Genomic DNA, 25,969 nt, shown 5'->3' on the forward strand with positions numbered 1-25,969 from the left:
CTCGCAGCTTCCCAAGTCCCCCGCAAGAGTTGACTACAACTGCGCCCCGGCTGGGCACACGACTCGAGTCGGGCCATCCTTCATTTGCCGTTTTCATGTTGATCTGTTCCACTAGTGTCCATTTCCCCTCTTCTAGACGCAGAGACCGACAGGAACACCGTCTCCCGGGAGATGGCGCGGTGTACGATGCGGAGTACTTAGGTATTAGTACAACGTAGAATCGAAGAATCTACCTTATAAGTTAAGGTACCTAAGGTACCTTAGGTAGGTAGGTAAGGTAGATGTAATGTCCCCCACACTGAAATGGAACAAGCCGCGAGCATTCCCACGAGGTGTGATTTTGATGCATGGCAGCAGGTATGCAGGTTTCTCCCATGAAGCAACAGAGTCTCCGAGAGCAGGAGTATGAGTAGTATGAGTAAGGTAGTAATCGGACATATTGAATGTGGCCTCTGAATCGTTGCAGTCCGTGCCACAAAGTCGTGAGCTCGAGCGAACTTCGACTGGCGGTCGCTTGATCGCTACTATGGCCGGCCCATGATGTCGACGCGACGGGATGGGGTAATTACCAAGCACCGTACCGCTATCGGCCATGCCGTGCCGCAATGCCTCCGGTCAAGCGGAAGAAAGCGATTGGTTGCGGGGAATGGGCAGGCTGCAAGTTTATCTAAATCCCGGCAAATGAGGTGTTATCGTATGTATGTACAGGTACCTTAGGTACCTTATGTAACGCCGTGTCTTGGCTTGGCCTTTATTTGATAAGGTATGGATACTGGATCGTTTTACATACTCCCGCGAAGCTGTGTTCCTGTACGAACATCACTGCGTATTACCCAATCTTATCGGGTTAGACTGTAAGGTTGAGGAACTTTTGACGGTGCTATCCGCTGGGCCTCCATTCTCCGTTGCCGTTCGATTCAGATGGTCGGTTCGAAGATAAAATGACTACCGAATGCCCAGCTAGCCCTTTCTTCATCTTGTCGCCTTCACAGTTGCAGTTACGACGGAATACCTATATTTGCAGCCGGACCTTAATTCTTCCTCACTCTTTCTTCGCGAGCCATGCTTCTTCTCCGTTCTCCTTGTCCGCCTTCTCCCCTGAAACCCATCTTCCCATCTTCTCTCAGCGGTTGATCGTCGAGGACTTCCTCAAGGTCTAGGCCTACGTACTTATAGCGCACGCGGTCAAAGCAGTCTTTCGTCAAGTCTCGAGTTGGCCTACGCATGAACTCTCCTCTCCCCCGGCAATCTGGCCTGATGTTGCCGTCTTAACAACCTGGAACGAATATGAGATGCATATCATAGATCTCTACTCAACTATTCGTACGACTTGTAAGAATAGCTCGGTCGCAAGTGTTTAGATGCCAATATTACCTTAAGTAAGGTCTTGCTTAGTGCAGAACAGAGTTGCAGTACACAACGAAGAACCCAACAGGCTTTTGGGTGAACTGATAAGGTGAATAAGGTGAACTAGAAGAAAGAAAAGTCAGGACCAAACACGGGAAACATGTTTAGCGTCCTGGGGAGAAAACACCGGTGCGGCGATCTTGGGATAGGAGCGTTCCCTTTATTACCTATTGGCGCTAGATGCGACACCTTCGTGTTCCGCAACATTGATCCGGGGGCGGGGGACCCTTGTCGACTGAACCGAGTTGGCGGACAATTTTGGGGGACTAACAAAGGTACTGCCGTCAATGCGGTGGTATCGGTAGGTACAATAGACTGACAAAAGCAACGAAGCGGTATACATGATTATATTATGCAGAGCGCTTCGGTGCTTTTGGTTACTCAGTGTACGCTACACCGTACCAGTGAAACCAATGAATGCCGACCGCTAGGGTACAAAATCTCCGCAGGGTAGCATGGGCCGGCGGATACTACACTACCTTACTCCGTATGATCTATTGTCGAATATTGTTGAACCCACCTCCCTGTCCCGAGATCTACGAAACAGCACATCAACCAACAATCTCAGCCTCGTCTCGACCCAGGCAGAGCTCTATGTTTAGATTCTGCGCCTCGTTTCCTCTCTGTATTGGCCAATCAATTTCGTCACTTTTTGTTTTCCATCCCCCTTTTGCCTCACCATACATTGGTTGCCGGTGTCATGAAACAATGCTTCGTAGGTGTCCGAGTGCACGGCCTGCTTCATCATGCCCCTCCGACTTCAACCCCGCGTGCTATGGTCACCACCCCTCTCCTGTCTGTATCATCGGGGCTAGCTAGATGCGATTCGCTCGCTTCTACCTCTTGTCTCCCATGGTAGCCCAACTCCGTCTCTGTGGGTTCACCTCGAAGAAACGCCCCCCCCCCCCGACGACACTGCCACTCTCGTCGCAGTCTACACCCGAGAAGGGCATGCGGCCGAGAAGTATCGTCACAGGGCCGAGGCCGACCTAGTCCGCATCTTCGTGAATCGGAGCAAGTATCGCGCGGTGGTCAATGTCAGCGACATGCAATCGTTGAAACTCGCCGTAGCAAACAAACCACCACGTCCTGCCCTACTGATACTACATACATTCTGTATCGCTAAGCCCCTTGTTTGAGATGTCGACGGTAGGAAACCCACCACCTACCCATTCACCTCAGGACGGATATAGGTATTCGAGCAACTGGTGACCCTGGCATGGCCATGGCCATGGTATAATCATCTATAAAAGTTGATCTCCCAACCCTCCGTTGAACCCTCTCCTCCTATTCTACACACATCATTCCAATGACCACACTTCACACTTGTCCTTCCCCCTTTTGTTTCTCTTTGTAATTTTTTCTTCTCTTTACTTTCGATTCTTGGCCCTGGAGGCACGTTGAGTACATATAACTTGCACTTGATTTCAATTCTTACTCTTCAGCATTCCCATTCTGTCACCCATTTCCTACCCGTCCTCCAACAAAATGCGTTCCTCTCAGGCTCTTCTTGTTACTGCTCTGGCCGCTAGCGTCAATGCCCATGGCCTAGTTGTATCCATCCAGGGTGCCAACGGCGTCACCATGCCAGGTCTGTCTGGTGAGTACACCCCTTTTCTCCCCCTCTAACCTTGCTCTACTCTACCTCTTTCCCTTCTCGCTCTAACATGACATGCAAGTTGCCGACGGCACCCCCCGTGACTGCAGCTCTAATGGCTGCGGCTCTCAAGCCGACACCGCCATCATCCGCGACAGCGATATCTCCTCAGGCCGGGCCGGCCCACTTGGTCGAACTCAGGGCAACGGCCCCATCAGTGCCGAGACCATGATTCGCAACTTCATGGGCCGCGGCACGGCCCCAACCAACAACGGCGCCAGCGACTCCGTCGGCGTGGAGGACGACATCCCCATTGCGTCGGATACCGGTAACAACCGCAACAATAACAACAGGCGTCAGTTCCTCGACCGCCTCTTCGGCGGCGGCAGCAGCAGCCGCGGTGGCAGCCGTCTCGGCGGTCTCTTCGGCGGCGGCGGCGGCGGCAGCGGCACCTCCGCCAACGGGCCCCCCGAGAGCAGCGTCGCCGCCTCCTCCGGCCAAGGCGCCTCCCGCGGTCTGCCGACCGCCTCGGACTCCGGTCTCGTGACCATGACGTTCCGCCAAATCAACCAGGACGGCGCGGGGCCCCTGACGGCCGACATTGACGGCACGTCGGGCGGCACCGAGGAGAGCGCCTTCCAGCGCGCCGAGATCGTGACCGACGTGCCCGGCTTCTTCGGCGGCCTTTCCCTCGCCACCAACACCGAGTTCCCGCTCGAGGTCCAGATGCCGCCCGGCATGACCTGCGATGCCTCCGTCGGCGGCGCCGATAACGTCTGCATCGTCCGTGTTCGCAACTCCGCTATTGCTGGGCCCTTTGGCGGCTCTGCTGCTTTCACGCAGTCTCCCGAGGCCCGCAAGCGCGCTCTGGCTTTCCGGCTGAAGAAGCGCATGGAGATCCGGGTCTGATGGGCGGGATTTGCTACTACTCTGGGCGATTATGACACTCGTTCTTTCCATTGCCATTTTGTTTCCCTCCTTCCTTCCTTTCTTTTTTTCTTTTTTTTTCTTTCTTTTCTTCTTCTTCTTATCAACCGCATATGACACCCGAGGACAGAGGGGAGAAAAGGGGGTCGGGTGCTGGTCACACCCTGTCTGGGGTTGGTTTTGTGAGTCGGCATCTTCATGACATGTATATAAGGTAACAAGGCACTGGACGTTCCCTGGAGAAAGACAGACGTTCGTTTCCGTCACTTGGCGTTTTATCTGGGTATACCTTAGACATCTCGATCGTTTCAGTTGAAAATAGAGGCTTCAAAGCTTGATACCGGAGCGCATCTGACTGGTGTTTCATGTCATGAGAGGAATTCATGAGACCACTGACCTGAGAGGAGCCGAAGCAGCAAAGCAATGTCATAGAGGGCCAGTCGATTCGAAGGCCATTGCCACATCACAAGCCTCGCTACCCTTGAGGCCTATTCACGCCTCAACTGCCTCGGTAAAGTAAAGTAGATAGCCAAAGCGAGCCCGATGTTTCAAGTCATACATAGAATTCGCGTATGCTCTAGCCCTTGGGTCATCATTTGCCAAGTCCCCCGGGTGTCTACCAAAGCAGAACCCCACAAACTCCATTTCATAATCATTAGGTATGCATGCGTACAGGGGCCAAACCATCATCGCTCTGTTTTGCGAGAATGTCTCTTTTATCCCAAGGCCCATGATTCTTCGGAAGATGCTTGTATGGCACGACACGAATGCAACGCCCCGCGGCCCGAATGAAGAATGAGAACCTGCACTCTACCAGCGGCGGCTGTTCTTGTCGTCAGTGAACGTCTCGAAAAAAGAAAAAGAAAAAGAAAAAGGGACAAGACCAAGATCAGGCCTAGGAGGAAACTGGCGAGCAGAACCATACACACCTATAGATGTCATTCAGCTTGGGAGCAGGTCGTTTCTTCGGCCTAGCGGGCTTCGCCCTCCTCGTACCATCCTTCTCCCGCTCTTCCTTCGGCCGATGCGGTCTACCGAGAATAGCCGCCTCCACGGACGAAAGATCGCTGTCGTTGGTCCTAAACGACGCGCAAGACTGCCGTGAACTAGGTCGGCTATTCGGGCTGGAGTGCCGCGAGCTTCGCCTGCTTGGTGGACGACTTTCTGGAGGCGGCGACCTCGAATCGCCGCGGGACTCTTCGTAGTACCGCCGGGGTGCCGCCTGATGCCCTTCTTCGCGGTCAAGGGAGTCAAGCAAGGTCCGTGCTGGATCTGGATCACTCGAGTACGAAGGCCGCCTGTCGGAGCCGTCGTGTTTCGCATCCTCGGTTGAGAAGTGTCCGCTTGCTCGACGAGAGTGGCCAGGTTCGGTTGGATGTCTCTTATGGTGGTATCCTCCATATTGCCCCCGCTCACGAGGCCCCCCATGGTGATGTCTCGGCTGCTCGTATCGATCCGATGAATGCCGTCTCTTTTGGGGACGTCCGTCATCTTCGCCATGACCATGCGAGGACTCCTCACGCGTGCGTTTGTTCCGCGAGGGACGCCCGGCACTTACATCCGCGGTTGGGAAAGGCCCAGCCAGAATCTCGGCCGGCGTCTTGTGCTTGCGTTTCGGCGGCACTGGTGGCGGTCTTTTCCCATCCTTCCAGAAAGCCGGATCATCCTGCATGTCTTCAAAGAAACGTGTCTCTCGGATAGGCCGGCTGAATTCGGCCATGTTGTCAGCGTTGACGAACTCCGACTCGATGCAGCTGGCATTCCACGGAGGAGGAAGCATGACATCTTCATGATAATCAGCGGGACTCGGCAAGGCCTTGCCAATCTCATCATGCTTGTGTAGGGTGGTGGACTCTTTGAATACTGCGTCAAACTCCCATTCCCAGTCCTCTCCATCACCGTTACCGTTGCCTTCACCGTCTCCGTTGTCCTTGTTGTCGCGTACAGATTCCCCAGGGGACAATGCCGGGACTGGCTTACTTGTTTCTGGGGTTTCCATCTCTTTTTCCGGTTTGCGCGGTACAATCTTCCCATGGCGATGATCGTTAGTCTTATGGACATTTTTATCCTTCCGTTCGTTCCCGTGGGAGTTCTTCCTGTTCTTGTTACGGCCGTGCTTGTCTCGAGGCCCCTGATGCTTGGGGAAATTCATATTCGTCGGACTGGGGAGAGGCACAGGAGGTCGCGGCGGGAGGCCTGCGCTCGGAGGCGCTGGAAGATGAGATGGACGGCTGGGCCCTGGCTGTGAATGACTACGTCTTTTCGGGTTTGTCGCCGAAAAAGAATGCCCAGTCGGCGGAGGAGGAGGAAGAGTATGAGAAGGACGGGGACGGAGGGAAGGCGGCGCCGGCGGCGAATGATGGGAGAACACAGGCGCTGGTGACCTAGATGGTGCATGGGGCGGATAACTAGTTGCGGGAGGGGGGGGGTATCCAGGATGAGGTGGGTGCGGTGGGTGCGGTGGGTGCGGTGGATACAATGGCCCCTGATACCCTCCAGGTTGCTCGAATGTCGGTGGAACATATGAAGGGGGAGGTCGGTATGGATCGGGTTGTCCGTAGGGCGGAGGGGGTCCAGAGTGTACCGGCGGTCCATGAGGAGGCCCATGAGGAGGCCCATGAGGAGGACCATGAGGAGGCCCATGAGGAGGCCCATGAGGAGGACCAGAGTGTACCGGTGGCCCAGGAGGGGCCCCATAGTGAGGTGTTGCAGGGGGGTAGAAGTTATCATGAGCCGGAGGTCCGTAAGGCGCTGGAGGGGCGGCCGTGTGGGGATAAGGACCGTGGGGGACTGGAGGCCCGGTATAATACGCCGGAGGAGCAAGTGGCCCACTCACTCCGGGCGGCGGAGGGGGTGGTGGTGGGGGAGGTGGAGGGGCGTATCGTGTCACTATCATGCGACCGGAGCCATGAGGTTCTCCCGAGCGCCTTCCATGATGATGCCCTCTAGATCCTGAATGACGTCGGTCCTGGTGTTGTGCTTGGGCATTGTTTCGATGTAGTCCACTGAGATGCTGTTAGCTTCTAAGACGGCGGTTATAATTTTTTTTTTTCGAAGTTACACAAGTAACAAAAGGGAACAAGAGGCATAAGCATCGCTTGAAGCAAGCCAGAGCACGTACGCAGGGACCTCTCTTATTGGCTCAGGACATGCTATCGCCCAGTGGCCAGTCTCGCCACAGTTAAAGCAGGTTGGTTCTCTGGACGGCCCCTGGCCCGACGCATTGCCCTGGGCATTCATAACGAGGGAGACCGAGATGGGAGGTCAGATGAACCGCAGGCCGTGAGTGCGTATAGGAATGGGGAGCTTCGGCCGGTAAGTCGACTTGAATGTCGTACTGGGGTTCCCAAGACGAACTATTTCAAGACGACAAAAGGGGATAGGGGGCTTCGCAAGGCTAGCCGCAAGGCCATAGAGATCGATGGTCTCGATAGACTTGGCGGCTGTGATGCTTGGCATGGAAACAAGGCGGCCTGCGGGTGTTTGGGTAGTCAGAACAAATGAAAGGGAACGAACATGAGGAAACCAGATACGTATCAATGAAACAGGTTGAAATGTGATATGAGAGAAGAAACAAAAATGATGATCATAATAATAATAATAAAGGAATGATGCGCAGTATGGGATACTGAGATAGAAGCGTAATGAATAGGAATGAGACTAACCCGAATGGCTGGATGGGCAAGGCCTTTGCTTGAAAAGACAAGCCGAACTTGCGGAGAATACGATCAAGACCGTGAATACCTTATGAGAATGATATTGATCCGATAATGGAAAGCTGAATATAGCTGGCACGCGCGCCAGGTGAATGACTAGTATCAAAGCTGAGAGGCGTGAGAGGACGCATAGGCTGGGCGACAGGAGTGCATTATCGTGGACCACTTTCCGACTAGAGGTATTATTAAGTATTGCAGAGCATAAGGGAGATAAAGGAAAGTGTAAAGAATTAAGACCCGTGTGAATGCTGGCGCGTAGCTAGAGAAGCTTGAAGAGTATGGTAACAACATCTCCAGAAGGAAAGGCACGATTAGATGGCCAACGGGGCAATCGCGCGACGAAAGCCGTAGGTAATCGTGGGAAAGGACGCACGGGCCCACGAGGTAACTTTACTGGGCCTCAGCCTCACCGGCTAAACTTAGGCGAGATGGGGCTGGTCAAACCAATTGGTTGGACGACAGAACAAGCACGTAGCCTTGCCAAGAACGACCACGTCACGTGGAGGATGAGGACGACATGGGATATCGAATATCGATCGAAATGGGCATCACATTGAGGCATGAAAATTGCACTTTGTGAATATGGATGTGGTCTAACCGTAATGATACACAGCTCAGATCAGACTGTTGCGAAGAGCTATGGTGTAATGTCTCTGACAACGCCAGTGGATGTAACTATGCACTGACCGGGTCCTCCCTCTGGCCACGGAGACTGAAGCGTTACATGACATGCCCGACAGAGATGAGAGATGCTTGTCCGGCAGCGTGCAGGCTACACAGATGCAAAGGGAGGAAAAGTGGCAAGGGATGCTGGCTGGTAGGCAGTGAGAGTCAAGCTCAACAAGGCCGTCCTGGTGCGGAGAGCAAGACATCATGCCACTCAAGAAGAGTCCCAGAAGGGCTCTAGAAGGTGCTGGAGAACAGAAAATCCAAGAACAACATCGTACTATGAATGCAATCTTCAGAGAAAGGAAGGGAAGTAAAATATCCGGAGCAAGCCGGGCGGATAAAAACAACGTAGGGAGCATATGAACGGATAATACTATTCAGACCAGAGTCTGATTTTGACCAGGACGACGCGACCAGGTTGATGACTTCTGGTCATATTCCCAGAAATCGCACTTCATTGACGGGTAAAAGGAAGGACAAGGAGATAAGCCCAGTTTGGGGGTCCAGCAAGTTCGAAAGGGCGACGTTAAAGCGCTTGGAAGCGGCGGAAAACCAGGCAGGGAATTTCGGGGGACAATTGGCGTAGATGGTGGGGGAGACTTGATGCGGCTTAGGGAGAACAGAACGATTGGTTTGAAGGAGAAAAGACGACGTTCTTGAGTAAGGTAGGATGAGAATTTGGGGGCAGTGACTGCCTTTTATTTCTTTCCTCCCCCCCTCCCCCCACTCCTGGAATCTCGTAAGGGTGGTTTGGGAAAGCTCGGGCCACGACCGTCGAATGGGCTGTGAAATAAATTCAGTAACTCTGTAATTAATAATTACCAGGTTGACGTAATGCAGGAACCCGCCAACTGACAGTTCCGGTGCCACCACTTGGCACCTGGTGGGCTGCGGCTCTGTCACGTCAGCCGCCTCTGGCATTGCCATGAACCTCCCCACGCTGCCTGGTCGAAGAATCCCCCCAACCGACTATTGATTCTCTTCTTCCAACTCGCCAGATTATTGCTCTGCGTCCACTCTTTAGGCTACGTCTTGCTACCATTCTATAGCGAGGCTCCTTTCCCGACCGCATCCCGAAAGCCAGCTACTACTCCACCTCATGTAAACACCGGCAGCCTCTCTCTACTCCGATCATGCTGATGCAGCGTCAACCAAGCTTCCCCTCCAAATTTCGACTGCGCCGCCCAAAGCAGCCATCCGGACCGAATCAGGCCAACCTCGCGAGCGGTACCTGATCCTTCGACTCGAGACGACGTTATCGATATCCCGAGAACTATATTTGCGACAGCTGGATACTCCGGCATACCTCAAAAGATGCCGAGCCTCCCAGGTTCGTGCTCTCCGCATTAATATCCGGGCCTCGGCTTCCATACCTCCTAGTTGGCACACAGAGGCCGGAGTCAGTTTCGGCCAACAAAAAAAGCCGGCTGGCAGATTTCCCATCCAAAACTAGCGACCGGTGAGACTGGAAGCTGACACTGCTCCTTTCTCTATTGCAGCAACGATTGATCTGGACGAGTGCATCTCGCGCCTGTACAAGAAGGAGCTTCTTGCCGAGCCAGTGATTGCTGCTATCTGCGCCAAAACGAAGGAACTCCTTATGCGGGAGAGCAATGTTGTTCATGTCCGAGCCCCGGTCACTGTTGTCGGTGATATTCACGGCCAATTCTACGACTTGATCGAGATCTTCAAGATAGGCGGCTGGTGTCCCGACACCAACTACCTTTTTCTAGGTGCGCAATCCGTTCGTTTCTCTGTTCTCTCGGTCGCGTAGCCCGTCCTCGAAACGGCATAATGAACCAACCCAATGCTAACACTAAGGTACCTCTTGTTTATATAGGTGACTACGTCGACCGCGGGATGTTTAGCGTCGAGACCATATCTCTTCTTGTTTGCTTAAAGTTACGATACCCAGACCGTGTTCATCTCATACGAGGCAACCACGAGTCCCGCGGAGTCACTCAGTCTTATGGTTTCTATACCGAGTGCTCAAGGAAATACGGAAATCCCAGCGTCTGGCACCATTTTACCGACATGTTCGATTATCTCACACTGAGCGTGGTCATCAACAATGAAATCTTCTGCGTCCACGGAGGTGCGAATCTATTCATATGGTTACCGTTCTGCTAAGCTATCCTCCGTGACTGACATTTTCCCTTTCTTTCTGGGATCCAGGCCTTTCCCCGTCCATCCATTCCATTGACCAAATCGTCGTCATCGACAGATTCCGCGAGATCCCTCACGAAGGCCCCATGGCCGACCTAGTCTGGTCCGACCCGGACCCGGATCGCGACGAATTCTCCCTGTCCCCGCGAGGCGCAGGCTACACGTTCGGCGCGCAGGTGGTGAAAAAGTTCCTGGCCGTCAACAACATGAACCACATCCTACGAGCGCACCAGCTCTGCCAGGAAGGCTACCAGGTCCTCTACGACGACCGGCTCAGTACCGTCTGGAGCGCCCCGAATTACTGCTACCGTTGCGGCAACATGGCCAGTGTGCTCGAGGTGAGCGACATGGGAGAGCGCTTTTTCAACGTCTTCGCCGCCGCTCCCGAAAACGACCAAGTCAAGGACTTGCAGCCGTCCGGCATGGATAAGACGGCCGATGGGAACGCGTTGCCCGATTATTTCCTGTGATCGGCTGCTCGGGGATTTTTGGATCCAGTTACGGGAACAGTGGGGGAAAAAGAAGGGCTGCCCCCCCTCCCCCCCCCCATGCAAACTCTCGAAGCTCGATGGAACAGAAGCGACGCTAAAGTGTAAGGCGTCTCGGGATCAAGTCGGACGGGACTTTATTCGGAGATACCAACTATGACGACACCCCCAGCAATAGTCACAGCTGGTTTGTTGATGTCAAAATGAACGGATATGAAGGTTCCGGCATGCAGCAGAACACAACCCAAAACACGACGAGCCGAGGGGTAGGTTGCTCTCTGAATGAGCCCATGAGAGGTCATCTTAGTCCTCGTGGTTCCTGTTGGTATAGTATTTCAATGAACATAATTGCGGCACGAAATTCAAATGCATTTATTTCATGCCCATATATCAGAGAGACAAGCTGGTCGACGACACAGTGGATCCGGAGTGCCCATCCTGGGTTAGTCCGACAACGGGATTGTCTGGGTTAAATTGTGGTTGTTTGATAATTGATAGGTTGATCCGCTTCACGCGCAGGAATAGATTGATATATGTCCGCATACCCTTAGGATATGAATGGCTAGGTGACCCGCCTGACTTGTACAAGAACGAACAGTCGTCTTCTACCGTGTCAAGTCCGCACAAAAGTTCCTTGATCCGCGAGGGCCCAAGTTCAACTGGCCCTCACCCATACCGTGCCCACCTCAGCCAGCCCCTTTGCGCTGCCCTATGAAGTTGCTGTCCTTCTCCCGGCTGTTCAACCGGGCGAGGACCAAGCTGTTCTGGGCCATGCACGAGCAGGAAGAGGCATCTAAGGATCCCGACTCGAGTCGGCTCCACGCGTGAACAGGATTACCAGTCTTTGGCAATATCAAAGGACCACTCGAAAGACAGATGGGTCTTCTTGTCGTCGTCGACGAAGCTGGAGACAGCATTGTAGTGGCCACGGGCCAGCATGCCCGACGGCGCATCCTCTTCCTGGACTGTGATAAGGAGAATAGTATTAGCGACGGGAGGCCGGGGAGGCAGGGATGCAGGCTCGCCGTTGAACTATTTACGGCCCTCTGGGGGAGGGATCTACTCGCGAACAATGGCTCCCCAGGGAAGAAACTTACAGTGCTTCGTGTAGAAGGGGGTCTTTTCGGTGTTGGGGGCAAAGCTTCCCTGGAAACGGAAGTCAATACATTGGGGACTTCACGCAGACAAAAGGCAGAAAGAACAGAAAAAAGGGTACTCACCAGCATTTCGGAATCCTTGGAGACACGGATGCCCTTCCGCTTGACGACCTGGACATACTGAAGACCGCTGAGAATCTCGTGCTGAACCCTGAATTTGGCGACCATGGTGAACTTGGCACCCTCCTTGATCTTGAAAGGCTTGTCCTTGAGGGTCGCCTCCGAGCCGGGCTCCGAGAGGTCGATAGTGACGGGATCACGGCCAGGAGACTCCATGGTCAACGAGTCGATGATGCAGACGCGAGGATCGTTGGGATCGGAAAGATCTTTGCCACCGCCGAGGCCCAGAGACTCTTTGTAACGCTGCAGAGAGTCATCTCCGGCATCTGTATAATAATAGCGTTCATATCTGTTAGGCAACGGAATCCATGGGGTAGGGGGACGATCCATAATGTAGGGTCTGAGGCTCATGCGTGTACCTAGGTGCTGGTGCTAGGAACAATGTGTACAATGTGTATGAGATGGTTCTTGGTGTGGGCGGACGAACCCAAAAGAGATGGTAACAAGGAGCCCAGTGATAGAGGCATTGCGTTTAGGAATTAGGAGGAAGATAAACAGCAAGGTGTAGCAAGAAGGTGAGTAAACAGGCAGCAAGGTATGAACATGAGGAATTAACAAAGTGAAAGGCGCACAAACTGGCAATGAGAAAAACAGAAGATAGAGGGAAGGGGTGGGCAGTTGCCTCATTGTAGAGCTCGGTGAGTGGTGAACCATGACAGTTGGGATGAGAGACCAAAGGTCAGAGCTCTCACTGCACTCACCCATTTGTTGGTACTCGGCTAGACTTTGCTTAGGCTGGGAGAGCTTGTAGCCCTGAGTCTCCGGGGGCATGGTATCATCGTCGTGGGAGGCCATGGTTACGGTAGGGGGTTGTTCTCGAGGTGTTCCGCTTGGATACAGGAAAACGCGGTGTGTCGGTGTGGATGAGGCGAGGTTGGGGAACAGGTACTATCCGGTGGTGAGTAAGGTAAGGGTGCAAAAGAGGAGTTGACGATGGATGTCAAGCTGGCTTTCGGTGTGAAGTAAACGGTTTACCCAGTCTAGCCCAAGTTAGGGGAAAGGGACGGGATGTGATGTAGGTAAGGTATAAGGTAGGTAAGGTAAGGTAAGGTAAGGTAGGTAGGTACTTCGACGTCGGAGTTGAGCTTGGAAGACAAGAAGTCGGAGAGTCGGACCTGCCCCTCATCCCCCTTAAAAAGTGCGGTGCCATAAATACCTAAGGTACAACGTACAACGTACGGACACGATGCGACCCCTCCTGCCCCTCGGCACCCTCCACCGCCAAATCAGAAGGTCCCCCCCTGAGGCCGCAAAGGCCTAGAGTCCAAGAGGTGGTCTGTTCCTCATTTTCAGTCCGCATGAAGAGGGGCGACCCGGGGTCTAGCTTCAAAGCCCTGCGATCCGAGTTGGGCATGCCTGGTATTTGCGCTGGCGGTCGAAGGGTTTCATTGGTTGTTTGATCATGAACCGACGTTTCCATATATTTCCATTTTATCTTTCAAGCTGCAGGACCCAGATTTGCCTGGACAACCAGAGTGCAGGCAATCGATAAGCACGAACTAGGTACCTTAGACGCTGAGAATGGACCGACCGTTGGGTTCTGGCGGCGACTTGTTTATAACGGGGAACCTCTTAAACGAGAGAGCTCTTTTGGCTTACGGTGTAATTAATTACCTATATAGTTGGTGTTGAATTGACGGGAGCGTGCTTGCAGGGAGCGTTGATTCAGGAAATGTATGATTGTATTGTCTACTAAAGAGAAACAAAAAGGGGGCGGGTGTACGTGTCCTAAATATATCTACCACCTTCTAAGCGAGGATAGTGGGGCACCTCTAACTAATAGAAGAGCACTATACTATGGCTCACGTGATAGAATATAACACACCCCCTAATTATTACGCCGTGATTAGCGGAACGATTACTTAGCCTGACCTTAACCTAGCCTTGTTTTTAACCTTAAAATAGCCTTAAAGGGTTATATGATACCCTTAATATCGAGTTAAAAGGCAGGAACAAAAGCTATATAATAATAAAAGTAATAATAATAGTAGTAAATAATAAAGGAAAAGTGCTATTAATAGTAATAGTAAATAGGTGATAGTAGGGCCTTCCGTAGATAAATCAAAGGCGTTATGCCGGCGTTTTGGAGCTTTTGGATCCTCCCTCTTATAACCCTTTATTCCGTTGTTTTTCGAGGATTTAACGATTTTTTTGAAGATATCTGACGATATCGGATAAACGGAAGGGACGAAAGTCACGAAAAGCAGTGGAAAAATAAGAAGGTAATAATGGGATTGTAAGGTAGGATCTCTGCGCGCATATTGTCTCTTCTTCGGATCGAAAAAGGGATTAAAATAAAGGATCAAGGATTAAGAATAAAGAACAAAGAAAGGAAGAACCGAACCGAGGGAACGGGTTGATATCCTTTGTTCTTTGTAAAGGATCGATATCGTCATAGTATCGTAATATATATCGATATCGTAGTAATATCGTAATCCATTGTATCCTTTGTCTGTCTCGTAACAGATGAACTGACTCGAAAGAGAATGGTCTAGGCTTGCGGGGAAGATATCCTTTGTTCGAGTACGAAGGATATACTCGAAAGATATTAAAGATATTATTAGTAATAATATTAATATCAAAAGATTTAAACCAAATTTTCCGAATTTTCTATTAACAGTAATAAAAATAATAATAATAGCAATATAGTAAGTATCGGAGCTTTATTTTTAGTGTGCGTGCTAACTGGTAGCGTCATTTAGGCCCCTTCTACTCTATCCGCCATTACCCGTGCCGCCGCCGCTAAGAAGGCTTCGGCTAATAGTATGAAAAAGAATAAGGGTAAGGACGGCACTAAGAAGGGTGCTTCTATAAGTTATTCCGGCGCGTTAGTCTACGATATCTCTGCTCTATTCTAGGCTAACTCCTTAAAAGACTGCTAAGGGTAGTAGAAATAATAATAATAAGGATACCGCCGATGCTTTTATACCGGTGCCGTTCAACCCTCCCTACCTAGAGTGCGTAAAGGGTATTTATTCTGGTAAATAGCGCTCGTTTAACTGCTATATTTCGGTTCCTGGGCGCTCCTATCGCTACTAAAAGTGTAAGGATAGAAACTATATATACTACCCTCTATAAGTTCTTACCCCCTATCTAAGGCGCTTTACGATCATGATCGTGTGCTCTATTTCGTACTAGCTCGAAGATATATACGCTATTAAGCTTTACGACCGCTAACCTATGCTTATAGTTTTTCTGGTCTTATCTTTTTAGTTAAAATTCTTTTTAACTGTATTATAGTCCGTAAGATTGATAAGGACTCTAACGATAACGATAAGAAGGTACGTTTAACGCTTTATCTCTAGACTTAAATACTCTGACTAACTAATTTGCGTAGTTCTTTACTAAACTCAAGTAAACGGTGAAGTTTATAATTAAGTTAATAGAGGACGAAGAAAACGAGAAGTTCTTTAAGGAGGCGGAGCTTAAGGGAGCTTCTAACTAAGGTCCTAGTACGCCGACTACTACCTTTACCTCCAAGCTTACAGGGGTTATAATAGATATTTTACGGAAAAACGGTTTTATTATTACTCCTCCGGCTAGAGGAAATATCGTAAATATTACGCAGGACGGTGTTTAGGATAGTATTAATAGAGCTTAGTGAATTATCTGGTATACTCCTTTTTATATTTTAGGTTTTGCTTTTAGGTTTTAGTATAGTATTTTTGTATTATAATAACGAGATACCTTTTTTACTAAATTAATCATACCGCTAGTATACGGTGCGCCTAGGACGTAGGATTTTCGACCTTAACTACTTCTTTCCACCCCCTCTATACACTGATTATATTAAGATATACTCGGAAGATCTCGAATTTTTATCGTGGAAGTGCTTTTATTAATCCGTCCGCTAGTATTAAATTCGTAGTAAGATATACGACTCTGAATAATCCTTTTACGTTCTCCTACCTTACCTAAAAGCGCTATATATCTATATAGCAAAGCCTAGTTTTAATCCTAAAGCTATCGTCGACTATTAGGCGTATCGTTTACGTGTTATCGTAGTGGATATCCTAAGGAGATTCTGGATTAAAGCGTATTTCGACGAAAAGACGCTTTAAACCTATTATTTCTTTCGCCACTTACTCTAAAGCGAGCAGCTCTGCTTCGGTTATAGACGTTATTACCGTTATTTACTTTATTACTTTCTATATAACTAATCCACTAAATAGGCTAATAAGGTAACCCTATAAAGATCTTCGTGTATCTAAATCGTCTATAAAAAAAGCGTCGCTTACGATAACTATCGTCTATAAACTAATACTTAATCCGTACTAAATCGAGAGGTCCCTTATTATAAATAAGTAGCGGATAGTTTAGTCTACCGCCTTATAATACTCGGGAGAGGGGTTTCTAAGAAAGCGGGAGAGGATAAAGGCGGTGAATACTATATTAGGACGTATTATAACTGCTATATAAAGCACTAATCCGATCTTTTCTTAATAAGATTTAATCTCTTAAGTGGTGGCTTTATCTTCTTTTTTCCGGTATTCTATTATAGGAATAGGGATTACTAGGTAGGTGTTTAGAGCGTCTAATTTAAACCTGGCTACGATCTTTTCGATATATAAGTCGTGGGAGAGGAAAACCTTACGTCGAGGGCGATCTCGAGTAATCTTAATGCCTAAAAACTGCTTGGCTTCCCCCTCTTCCGATACCTTAAACCTTATTTTAATCCCTTCGATAATCCTAAGGCCGTTTATAGCACTATCTCTGTGAAAGACCACGAGAATATCGTCTATAAAGAAGATAACGAATACGTCTTAAGCCTTAGTGTAGAATAGATATAGTTTTTCCTTACTTACCTTTATCCCTAAGTCTATTAGGGTGGCCGCGAAGGTCTAGAACTATAGTCTAGGCGAGTTACGTAGTCTATATAATGCTTTATCGAGTTTTAAGCACTTATCGGGCTACTTAAATCTATCAGGAAGTTCTTATATAACGGGCGTTCCTGTTTTACTCCTTTAGGCGTTAACGAAGGCGTTAACTATATTAAGTTACTTAATCTCTAGATTAAACTAAGTAGCTAGGGCTATAATAATATGAAAAGATCGTGTAGCGAGCGTTACTACGTAGGTTCCCTTAATCATTAAGCTCTCCTATAGGTCCCCTTAAATATATAAGCGTGCCTTATATCGTTCGAGATATCCGTCTTAGTTAAACTTATAAGTAAAAACCCACTTTAACGGAAAAGGCTTTAACTTCGCCTTTAAGCGCTTAATTTCCATTTATATAGGCTTCTTAATTAGCTTATTTACCTCTTTCTACGCGGCTTCTTTAAACCGTTCATATATCGGGTAGTTAGTAAGCTCCCGCTAATACCTTAGTATAGCCTTTAGGTGGTCGCGATAAACCCTGCTATCGATTAAGGGCTTCGATAACGTTATAGCCTCTTTTTTAGTATTCGAACGGGTATTTATTTTAGTATCGGCTACTCCGAGGATTATTAAATTAAAGGTTAGAAGCCCTTCTAGCCCGTCCTAGCGCTCTTCTTATTAATTAGATAAGAAAAAGGCATAAGTTAAAGGTATATCTGGCTCTGCCTAATATATCCGTAGATTAATCCGAATAGTCTTTCCTTAAGCACGGCGATCGGTGATTCTTACGCTAGCGCTCGTTACTTCCTTTACTAGTATACTCTTTTTCCTTTAATAGGCGGTCACCTTAGGAGTCGGTTAGATAGGTGGTCTGGATCCGGATACTATAGTGTGACTAATACCGTGGTGCGGATTAGGGGTAGCTAGTCCTTATACCGTCGCCTATATACTCCTTTCTATAGTTAAAATCGTTAAAGTGTCCGTATTAAGCTCTAGTATATATAATTCTAGCGTGTCGGTTACGGTGTTTTCTTAGGTGGCCGCTCCGTTATCTTATTAGTCGGAAGAATTATTCATTAAGAGTTCCTCCGAAGACTACGACTCTACGCTTATAACCTAAAGATTTCTGCTCTAAGAATTAGGTGTTATGTGTAGAGTTTAAAGTCCTATTACGGGCGGTTCGGGTATATTAGGTGTATCTAGTAGTGGCGACGAAGCGTATAATTTAGCCTTTACTACTCCTACCCCTAAGTTTAAACCCGTGGACTATACTTATTCTCTAGAAGGTACGCTATTAATTAATCCACGCGGAGGGTAAGCCTATAGGATAAAGTCGTTATCTTTATCTTCTTATATTTCGTAAGTTATAAGCTAATTCCTCGCCTCGGGCTCCGGGATCTATTCTACTTCTTCGAGCCATAGTTTATAAAATAGCTGCTTATTAAACTGTATATTACGCGTTATAATAACCTTCTAAAGCTATAGAATCTATACTCGATAAATATTATAGGTAATATAACCTATAAGATACCTAATATATCCCCTTAGTTAAATCTTATATAGTTTCCTATTCCTCTTAGCCTCCCTATCCCTCGCTATTAGATAGGCGCGGTAGCTATAGGCATAAATACTACTCTAATTAGGGCGTAGGTCGGCTATATACTCTCTTATTAGAATCAACATATTCTTTCTAAACTATAAGTCGAGGATGTCTACTAAGAATTTTTATCCGTATCGTTATAAGAGACTTATATTATATAATAACGCTGCCGTTCTAGTGCTCTCTAGCTATTTATCTAGGGGAATTCCTGCTCCGTTAAGTATAGTATTAGACTTTATAATAATTAGTTAACAGGCTCTTTCGCTATCTCTATTCGGTTTATAAGTATAGGGCGGTATAATTTCTATATCGATCCCTTAACTGCTCGCCTATAGCTAGGTTATTAAATCCCCTACTAGATTAACGATTAAGGGCTTATTATTACTACATATCTTATAGATATATAATATAAACTGCCGACTAACCTATCGTTCGAAGGCTTATAGCGCGTTATAAATCGTAACGCTGTTTTTCGAAGCTAAAGACAGTATATAGATCTAGCCGCTGTATTCGTCCTTTATTATAAGAAGATATCGTATACTATTATAGCTCTTAGGTAGCTTTTAAAGATCCTAATAAATACGCTAAAACGGTTATAGGGAGCGGTGTTCTAACGTGTATCGAGATATAACTTAACATGCCTAGGTTCTAGAGTATATCTTATAGTCTATCCGCTTAGTTCCCTTAATTAATATATTCCTAGCGTTACGAACTAATACTCGTAGAGCGCTTAGTCTAAGATAGCCTACTCTTAAATACTATAGATATTCTTCGTCGACTTATAGATAAGGAGGGTCGCGGGAAGATCGGTAATATCGGTAAGCTTTAGTTAGTCGATCGACTATTATAATAAGTATATACTAATAGTTATAGTTAATCGGAATAACACTATATAGTATCGGTTAGAATAACGAATAAGAAGAAGAAGATAAAATTGGCTTATACTAAAGGATAGTTATATTAAAGCGTCAAAGCAGCTTTAATAAGACTATACTTTTCTCCGCCGTTCTAAAGCGTAACGAGCAGTTATAACCCGAATACTAGATCCTAACCTTATATAACAGAGCTTCCGATATAATATTCGTGTGAAATCCCTCTATAATGACTATATCGTTAAGCTCTAAGTTAGCTTTCGGAGTACCTAGAGGTTTATTAAGGATTCCCTTAAGAAGCCGTTTACCTTTGCGAATAATCGGAAAATCGGTTATACCGGATTCGATAGATCCCTTTATAGGAACGAAGGAACCTGGAATAAGCAGGTCGATTAAGTTATTAAGGTGAGTTATGCCGTAATTATTAAGAAGAATACTCTATAAGAGCGGGTAAGGGCTTAGTCGGAGCGCGGTATAAATCCTAGGGACCTTTTCTGTAGTGTAGATAAGGGCGGGATCCAGGATAGTTATAATAACCTTCCTAGGATACTTATCTTTACCCTTACTACTACCGCTCTCCGAGCTTTCCTATCCCTTTTTCGATAGTTTTTCGCGTAAGCTCTTCTACTTTAGGAGCTTAATCTCCTTCCGTATCTCCTTATACTACTTATCGTTAACGTAGGTATTAGATCTCTGCTCGTATTTTCCGGTTAAAGTATACTCTAGCTTATTATAGTGCTCTGGCTTTTAAGTCTGTTCGCGTCGATAGGGGTAATTAGTGCTCTTCTTCTTAGGCTTCTTTCCGCCTTCGTTATTATCTAAGCGGTCTTTTAGGGTCGCGTAAACGCCGTAGCGCGTGCCGTCTATAGTTAAAGCGCTTATAATAGCGTTAAACTCGCGGCCGTATATTAGAAGATCGGAAATCTCGTCGCCGCGGACCTTTTTTATTACTAGCTTCTAAAGCTTAGTTTCTGCCTAAATAGGCGTAAACTTCTGTCTAACTACTATAAGGAAGTTCCGAATAATAGTGGATCCTTTAATCTCGGCTACCTTTTACTAATATACGCGTCTAATAAGGGTATTCTACTCCGTATACTATATAGCCACTTTAGTATTAGCTCGACGAGCGTCTTATAGATACTTTTCGTATACTCGTCTTACCTTTTCCTTCGTGTGAATACTGCTTAGAGCGAAGCTACTCTTAAGTTCTTTTATTACGTGGCGTAACGTAAAGTGTCTATTTTATTTTTCCTTATCGTAGCCAGGATATTTTTTAATAGCTTTTTCGATAGCCTATTAATAAGCAAAGGTCTTTATAGTGGTTTTAAGTAGTTAATTAGCCTTATCGAGCGCCTTAATAAGGCGACCGAGCTTTTGATTCTAGGCTATAGTCTGCTAATTCTCGATTTCGGCGAGGCGTATAAGCTCCTACGTTAAGGGCATGATAGTATTATCGCCCTCGCCTTAGGAATACTATTCGCGTAGTTAATCCAGGGATTTAGGTATAATATACCTAGGACGGTTATCTAGCTAATCCTTTTAGCTAGGATCGAGTAGTACCTAAACCTTTATCCCCTACATGTGCGACTAGATATAGAAGATCTAATCGGCCTATTACTGCGTGGATTTAAGGCGCGGGATACCGAGCGCTTTAGCAGTAATCTCGAGCTTATTCATATAGTGTCGAGTAAGGGTTTAGCGAATAAGAGCTTATTATTAGGAGAGAGAGTGTAGGAGGGCTCTATAATACTACAGAAGTATATAAAAATAAACGTAGATAATAGATTAGCAGGAAGTTACTAGTTACTACTACTACCCGGGCTTATAACTATTAAATTAACGGGAGCGTGCTTATAGGGAGCGTTGATTTAGGAAATATTTGATTTTCTTATATATAAAAGAGAAAGAAAAAGGGGGCGGGTATACGTGTCCTAAATACATCTGCCACCTTCTAAGCGAGGATAGTGGGGCACCTCCAACCAATAGAAGAGCACTATACTGTCGCTCACGTGATAGAATGTGATAGTTGGCGGGTGTGGTGTGGTGTTCGTTGTAGTGGATCTGTCTCTCCACTTACTCCATAAAAGTGATGAGGTGCGGCCATTAGGTAAGAATGGAGATCAGAGACACTCGAAGGGTTAGACCTTGACCAGAAGAACACATCACCATCTTCATGAACCCTTCTCTTAAGAAAAGGTCTCTCAGGACGAAATGGAAACGCTCATAAACTGTCAGACAGGAAACTAAAGTTGTATGTTCTCGGAAGATGACAAACCATGCGGGTAGCGAAGAATCATCAACCTTTGCCCACGAGCACGTAACGTACTTCGTACTATATCGTATAATCCAGCAACTGTTTCCCCCTTTCTTTAATGCACCAAAAAACAGGCCTGTGCTATCCGAAAAGAGTGTCCAAAGTATCGTGTTTCAACGACTCCGTACAGCTATGGCCTTTGGATCTGGGCCAGAAGTGAATCGACCATAGTAGCAGGCCATAAGTACTCCGTAGTCGCTCTATCAGTTATTAGGGCCAAGTCCAATGTGAGCCACCTCCTGAAGAGTACTACACGTGTATAAACGAGGTCAGGATGGGATGGATTGTGGCTGATCCATGTTCGCCACGCTGTGTACCCGCACCTGACTCCCGTCACTGGATTTTGGAGGCGTGGAGGGCGGATGAATGTGCGAAGAAATTACCTATGAAGAATCCTGAAAGACGAAAAGGGATTGACCGTCCTGATGGAGGAGGAAAAGCGGAACAAGGCGCCGGGAGGGCGACGAATCAAACCTTGTACGGATTTACCAAAACCCGTACGGGGTACCTGGGGCCAATTCCCATTGGGTGGAAATACAGGCGTTATGAGAAGACTTCTATTTGTTAAGACCTACCGCGTTAAAGTAAGTCCCGTCTTAATAGGTAATCCCGTCCGCGTTTGGACAAACAGTGGTCAATTACAGCGTAAAGCAATAAAGAAGTGGATATTTTACCCATTTTTTGAAGTGGACCAACCGCAATGAGAGGTCACGAAGAGCATTTTCGAGGGGACCGAGGGACCACCCGCTCCGCACTATGGTTGCTACCTTCATCTCCCCCCTTCCCTTCCCGTCCTGGTCTGGGGTCAGAAGAGTTGCTGGCCAATTTGCGCCTCGCATCCCTACTTTTTTTTTTGTTCCACCCATCTCCCCCGTCTTCCCTTATTCTCCAGACGGTTCAGCCTTTCAGGCAATACAATCAAATTCTAATTTTTACCTTTTTTTCTTTTGTTTTCCTCCTTAGCCCCCACCATCCTTTACCTTATTGTATGGGGTAATTCCTTTTTTCTTCTTCTTAAGGAATCTTTGCGACGCGTGGTAAGCGACACCTGGCCCATCTCGGTTCGCGCCCAATCTGGCAGTCGTGATGGATCCGAGTCCTCGCATCCCTGACAAAAATCGCGACCCAACTTTTGTCCCTTGCCGAAAAAAATACTAACATAGCCTTCAGACATATTAGAACGACGCGACCTGAGTTGAGCAAACGGGGCTTTCTATCGAACGGCGCGCTCTTCCCTCGTTGCTACGTGAGATTCCGCGCACCATATACCGTTTCCAACGACCTACGAATCGCGTAGTTACATCTTTCCCATCCGAATTTCATCTACGCCCTCTTCACCTTCCTTCTAGCGACCGCGCGACTTGCATCAACATGCCCGCTCCGGTCTCCGTCCGTCCTTCGATCGAGCGGCGGCCTTTGCCCTCGAAACATAACCCGCTTATGATCGAGGACATCCCGCCATGTACGTACATGCCAGCCAGCTCTCGCGGCCACTTTACCATCTCTTTTCAATAGGCCCCCTCCGTCCCATCACGAAGAGTTAGCTCACACCTTGAACAGATGGCGAACTAGTCGCGCGCCGCCGGCTGGGCCAGACCCAACTGACCGCCAAGATGGTCAGCCAACCCGAGGACGAATCGGGCTCCTTCGGCGTCTTCGACTACGCTCATCTCCGCGCACCTCTGCCGAAGGGTATTGTTTCCGGCATCTTCAAGTCGAGCCCTAACAGCTACTTCCTCATGCGCCGAAGCCACGACGGCTACGTTTCGGCCACCGGCATGTTCAAGGCTACTTTCCCTTACGCCGAGGCCGCCGAGGAAGATGTGGAGCGCAAATACATCAAGTCGCTGCCGTCCACCAGCCCGGAGGAGACGGCCGGCAACATCTGGGTTCCGCCCGAGTACGCCCTGATCCTGGCGGAGGAGTACAACGTCCTCCCCTGGATCCAGGCGCTGCTGGACCCCGCTGCCATCCAAGTCTCGAGCCAGTCCGATAGCCCGGCCAAGAAGATCCAACCGCCTCCCCGGTTCGATCTGCACAAGAACCAGCCTCAGCTGGCGCCCCCGACCCCGACCTCGCTACCGCGGACGATGCGGACGCGACGGTCGGCGAGCCCCACCAAGATGGCAGCGCCTCGGCCAGTGAAGACGCCCCGCAAACGCAGGGTCAAGTCGGAGTCGGCAGAGGATAAGGCGGATGAGCCGGAAGCGGCTGCGAAAGCCGCCGCAGCGGCCAAGGCCGAGACGAAGACGAAGACGAACGGCGTCATTGAGGAAGACAAGTCGGCCGAGGCGGCGGCGGAAGCGGAGACAGCAGTCGTCCAGACGATGGAGGTGGAGGCCGCGCCTGCGGCGGAGCCGACAGAGGGAGAACAGGGAGAGAAGAAGGAAGAAGAGCAAAAAGTGGAGGTCGAGATGGACGAGGAAGTCAAAGTGGATGAGGAGGGCCGGGTCTCCGAGACCAAGGTCGCAGCAGTGACGCTTGAACTCCCGCTATCCACCGCCGAGCCGCCGAGTGCCGAAGAGACGGCGCGGATGATCGCCGAAGCCAAGAAGATGGTGGAAGCCGCGGCGGCCGAAGCCGAAGCCGCCGTCAATGCCGAATCGAGCGAGGGCGACGACGACGAGGGTGCCAAGGGCAAGCGGAAGGCCGACGAGATCACGGCTGGCGAAGAGGGCGAGGAGGAGGAGGAGGCCGACGCGGAGGGACCACGCAGCAAGCGGGCCAAGCCCAACGTGGAACTGAAGAAGCGGCGGATGCGGACTCGGGCATTGTTTGGCATCAGCGCGACTCTGGCAGTGGGGTATGTCGCCGAAATTCTTCTTCCTTCTCCCAATGATCTCGTCTCTTTACCTCCTCTTTTTGGTGGCGTAAGACTTTTTTGCTAACATTCTCACAGTGCTATAGTTCCTTACCTTATGGGGGCCTTTTAATATGCCCCATTGCTGAAGGCGTTTTGACATGCTTGCCTTGTGTTTACCGTTGCTGTGTCTGTTGGGTTCCTTCTCACAAATGGTGTAAGACGGCGGCTTGAGGATCTTTTGTCCCCCTCTTTATTTGTTTGTTTGTTTGTTTGTTTGTTTGTTTTCTCTTGTCTTCTTCTCAAGAGGGATGGATTGCGGTGAAGAGTGAGAGAAGATGGTCTCTTTCCATTCGTTCTTCCCTCGAATCTTCATACAACGGATTAGGGCGGTATGGTTTCGCGGAGCTTTTATTGTGGAAGATTCGGGTTTCGTATTGTCTTTTTTGTTGTCTTTTTTGTTATTTTCCTTCTTTCGTTGATACATACCCCCTTCCTTCGACTTGAACCTCCAATACTACCTTTCCTTACCCTTCCCTTGACCACCCTTGATCCCCCTTGACCCCCCTTGACCCCCCTTGACCCCCCCAACTCCATCTCCATCCCCATCGCCGTTATCATCCCATCGCATCGCCATCGCCGTCACCACCTCATCCATACTCCCCCGTCCAACCCTTGTTTGCCCGTACATATTGGAGTTCGGCCTGCCCCCTATAGCAGGTCCAGTTTAAGTGGTCGATCGTTATTTTGTTTTCTTTACTTCACTTACATCCTCATCCTCGATATTCATGACTGGGAGGGACAAAATGGAACACTATCGCTGTTTCTAGAGACATGAGAGATACGGACGGACGGACTACCGACAGAACTCGACCTCCCCTTCACGAATTGAACGGAGGACTCGAGGAACACACTGGTGGGCTACCTTTAGAAAAGAGGAAGTTGCCGTATGGAAAGACGCACACTCCCTATAGTAATGAATATAACCACCGACTTGCCTTGCTGTATATACGTTGCATGAATCGTAGCTACATGTCTCAGGGGTTGGGTTGGTTGAGTGTGAGACTTGGTGTGCCCGCGATATGGTACATACCTTACCCACCACGTATGTAGAACTGCTTTGGCTATCGGGAATAATCACTGACTGCTTCAGTATATCCCACCCGCTAATTGTGCACCTGACCCGCCAAACCCCAAAGTCTCCAGGGGCACCCCCCACCCCCCACACCCCAGATTTCACTTGTGCTTCTTCCCCCGTCCCCCACCATGCCCCCAACTTGCCGTGCTGTACCTGGTACTCCCTACCACTCCACACTCCC

General features: G+C 48.8%; 7 protein-coding genes across 7 annotated transcripts; 4 read left to right on the top strand and 3 right to left on the bottom strand.

Annotated features, from left to right (window-relative positions):
* Window positions 1-917: 917 nt before the first annotated feature.
* On the bottom strand, window positions 918-2,313 carry SODALDRAFT_375179 (hypothetical protein; the record flags this gene model as incomplete). Its single annotated transcript, XM_028614735.1, has 8 exons — window positions 2,087-2,313; window positions 1,968-2,030; window positions 1,928-1,943; window positions 1,575-1,722; window positions 1,404-1,470; window positions 1,231-1,276; window positions 1,047-1,122; window positions 918-984 (listed from the first exon to the last, which is right to left on the bottom strand). The coding sequence occupies exons 1-8, from the start codon at window positions 2,153-2,155 to the stop codon at window positions 918-920; spliced, it is 552 nt and encodes a 183-aa protein (XP_028470746.1). The 5' UTR covers window positions 2,156-2,313.
* A 248-nt stretch (window positions 2,314-2,561) lies between these two features.
* On the top strand, window positions 2,562-3,913 carry SODALDRAFT_304667 (MAS1 protein; the record flags this gene model as incomplete). The annotated part of the gene is made up of 3 exons (XM_028608986.1): window positions 2,562-3,007; window positions 3,087-3,321; window positions 3,397-3,913. Exons 1-3 carry the CDS (start codon window positions 2,896-2,898, stop codon window positions 3,911-3,913), a joined length of 864 nt encoding a protein of 287 aa, XP_028470747.1. The 5' UTR covers window positions 2,562-2,895.
* A 655-nt stretch (window positions 3,914-4,568) lies between these two features.
* Window positions 4,569-7,389, bottom strand: SODALDRAFT_27180 (hypothetical protein). The gene is made up of 4 exons (XM_028607795.1): window positions 7,289-7,389; window positions 7,053-7,237; window positions 4,861-6,936; window positions 4,569-4,754 (listed from the first exon to the last, which is right to left on the bottom strand). The coding sequence occupies exons 2-4, from the start codon at window positions 7,169-7,171 to the stop codon at window positions 4,742-4,744; spliced, it is 2,208 nt and encodes a 735-aa protein (XP_028470748.1). The 5' UTR covers window positions 7,172-7,237; window positions 7,289-7,389; the 3' UTR covers window positions 4,569-4,741.
* A 2,148-nt stretch (window positions 7,390-9,537) lies between these two features.
* On the top strand, window positions 9,538-11,063 carry SODALDRAFT_27304 (calcineurin-like phosphoesterase). The gene is made up of 4 exons (XM_028607872.1): window positions 9,538-9,646; window positions 9,816-10,049; window positions 10,157-10,411; window positions 10,492-11,063. Exons 1-4 carry the CDS (start codon window positions 9,631-9,633, stop codon window positions 10,950-10,952), a joined length of 966 nt encoding a protein of 321 aa, XP_028470749.1. The 5' UTR covers window positions 9,538-9,630; the 3' UTR covers window positions 10,953-11,063.
* A 681-nt stretch (window positions 11,064-11,744) lies between these two features.
* On the bottom strand, window positions 11,745-13,523 carry SODALDRAFT_27354 (E set domain-containing protein). The gene is made up of 6 exons (XM_028607908.1): window positions 13,420-13,523; window positions 13,315-13,362; window positions 12,949-13,135; window positions 12,191-12,513; window positions 12,068-12,116; window positions 11,745-11,935 (listed from the first exon to the last, which is right to left on the bottom strand). The coding sequence occupies exons 3-6, from the start codon at window positions 13,040-13,042 to the stop codon at window positions 11,805-11,807; spliced, it is 597 nt and encodes a 198-aa protein (XP_028470750.1). The 5' UTR covers window positions 13,043-13,135; window positions 13,315-13,362; window positions 13,420-13,523; the 3' UTR covers window positions 11,745-11,804.
* A 9,511-nt stretch (window positions 13,524-23,034) lies between these two features.
* Window positions 23,035-24,821, top strand: SODALDRAFT_27378 (hypothetical protein). Its single transcript, XM_028607918.1, has 2 exons — window positions 23,035-23,312; window positions 23,411-24,821. Exons 1-2 carry the CDS (start codon window positions 23,222-23,224, stop codon window positions 24,736-24,738), a joined length of 1,419 nt encoding a protein of 472 aa, XP_028470751.1. The 5' UTR covers window positions 23,035-23,221; the 3' UTR covers window positions 24,739-24,821.
* A 489-nt stretch (window positions 24,822-25,310) lies between these two features.
* Window positions 25,311-25,811, top strand: SODALDRAFT_27387 (hypothetical protein). Its single transcript, XM_028607921.1, has one exon. It carries the CDS (start codon window positions 25,485-25,487, stop codon window positions 25,761-25,763), a length of 279 nt encoding a protein of 92 aa, XP_028470752.1. The 5' UTR covers window positions 25,311-25,484; the 3' UTR covers window positions 25,764-25,811.
* The last annotated feature ends 158 nt before the right edge of the window (window positions 25,812-25,969 follow it).

This window comes from Sodiomyces alkalinus (genome assembly GCF_003711515.1).
Source record: "Sodiomyces alkalinus F11 unplaced genomic scaffold SODALscaffold_1, whole genome shotgun sequence".
NCBI lineage: Eukaryota > Fungi > Ascomycota > Sordariomycetes > Glomerellales > Plectosphaerellaceae > Sodiomyces > Sodiomyces alkalinus.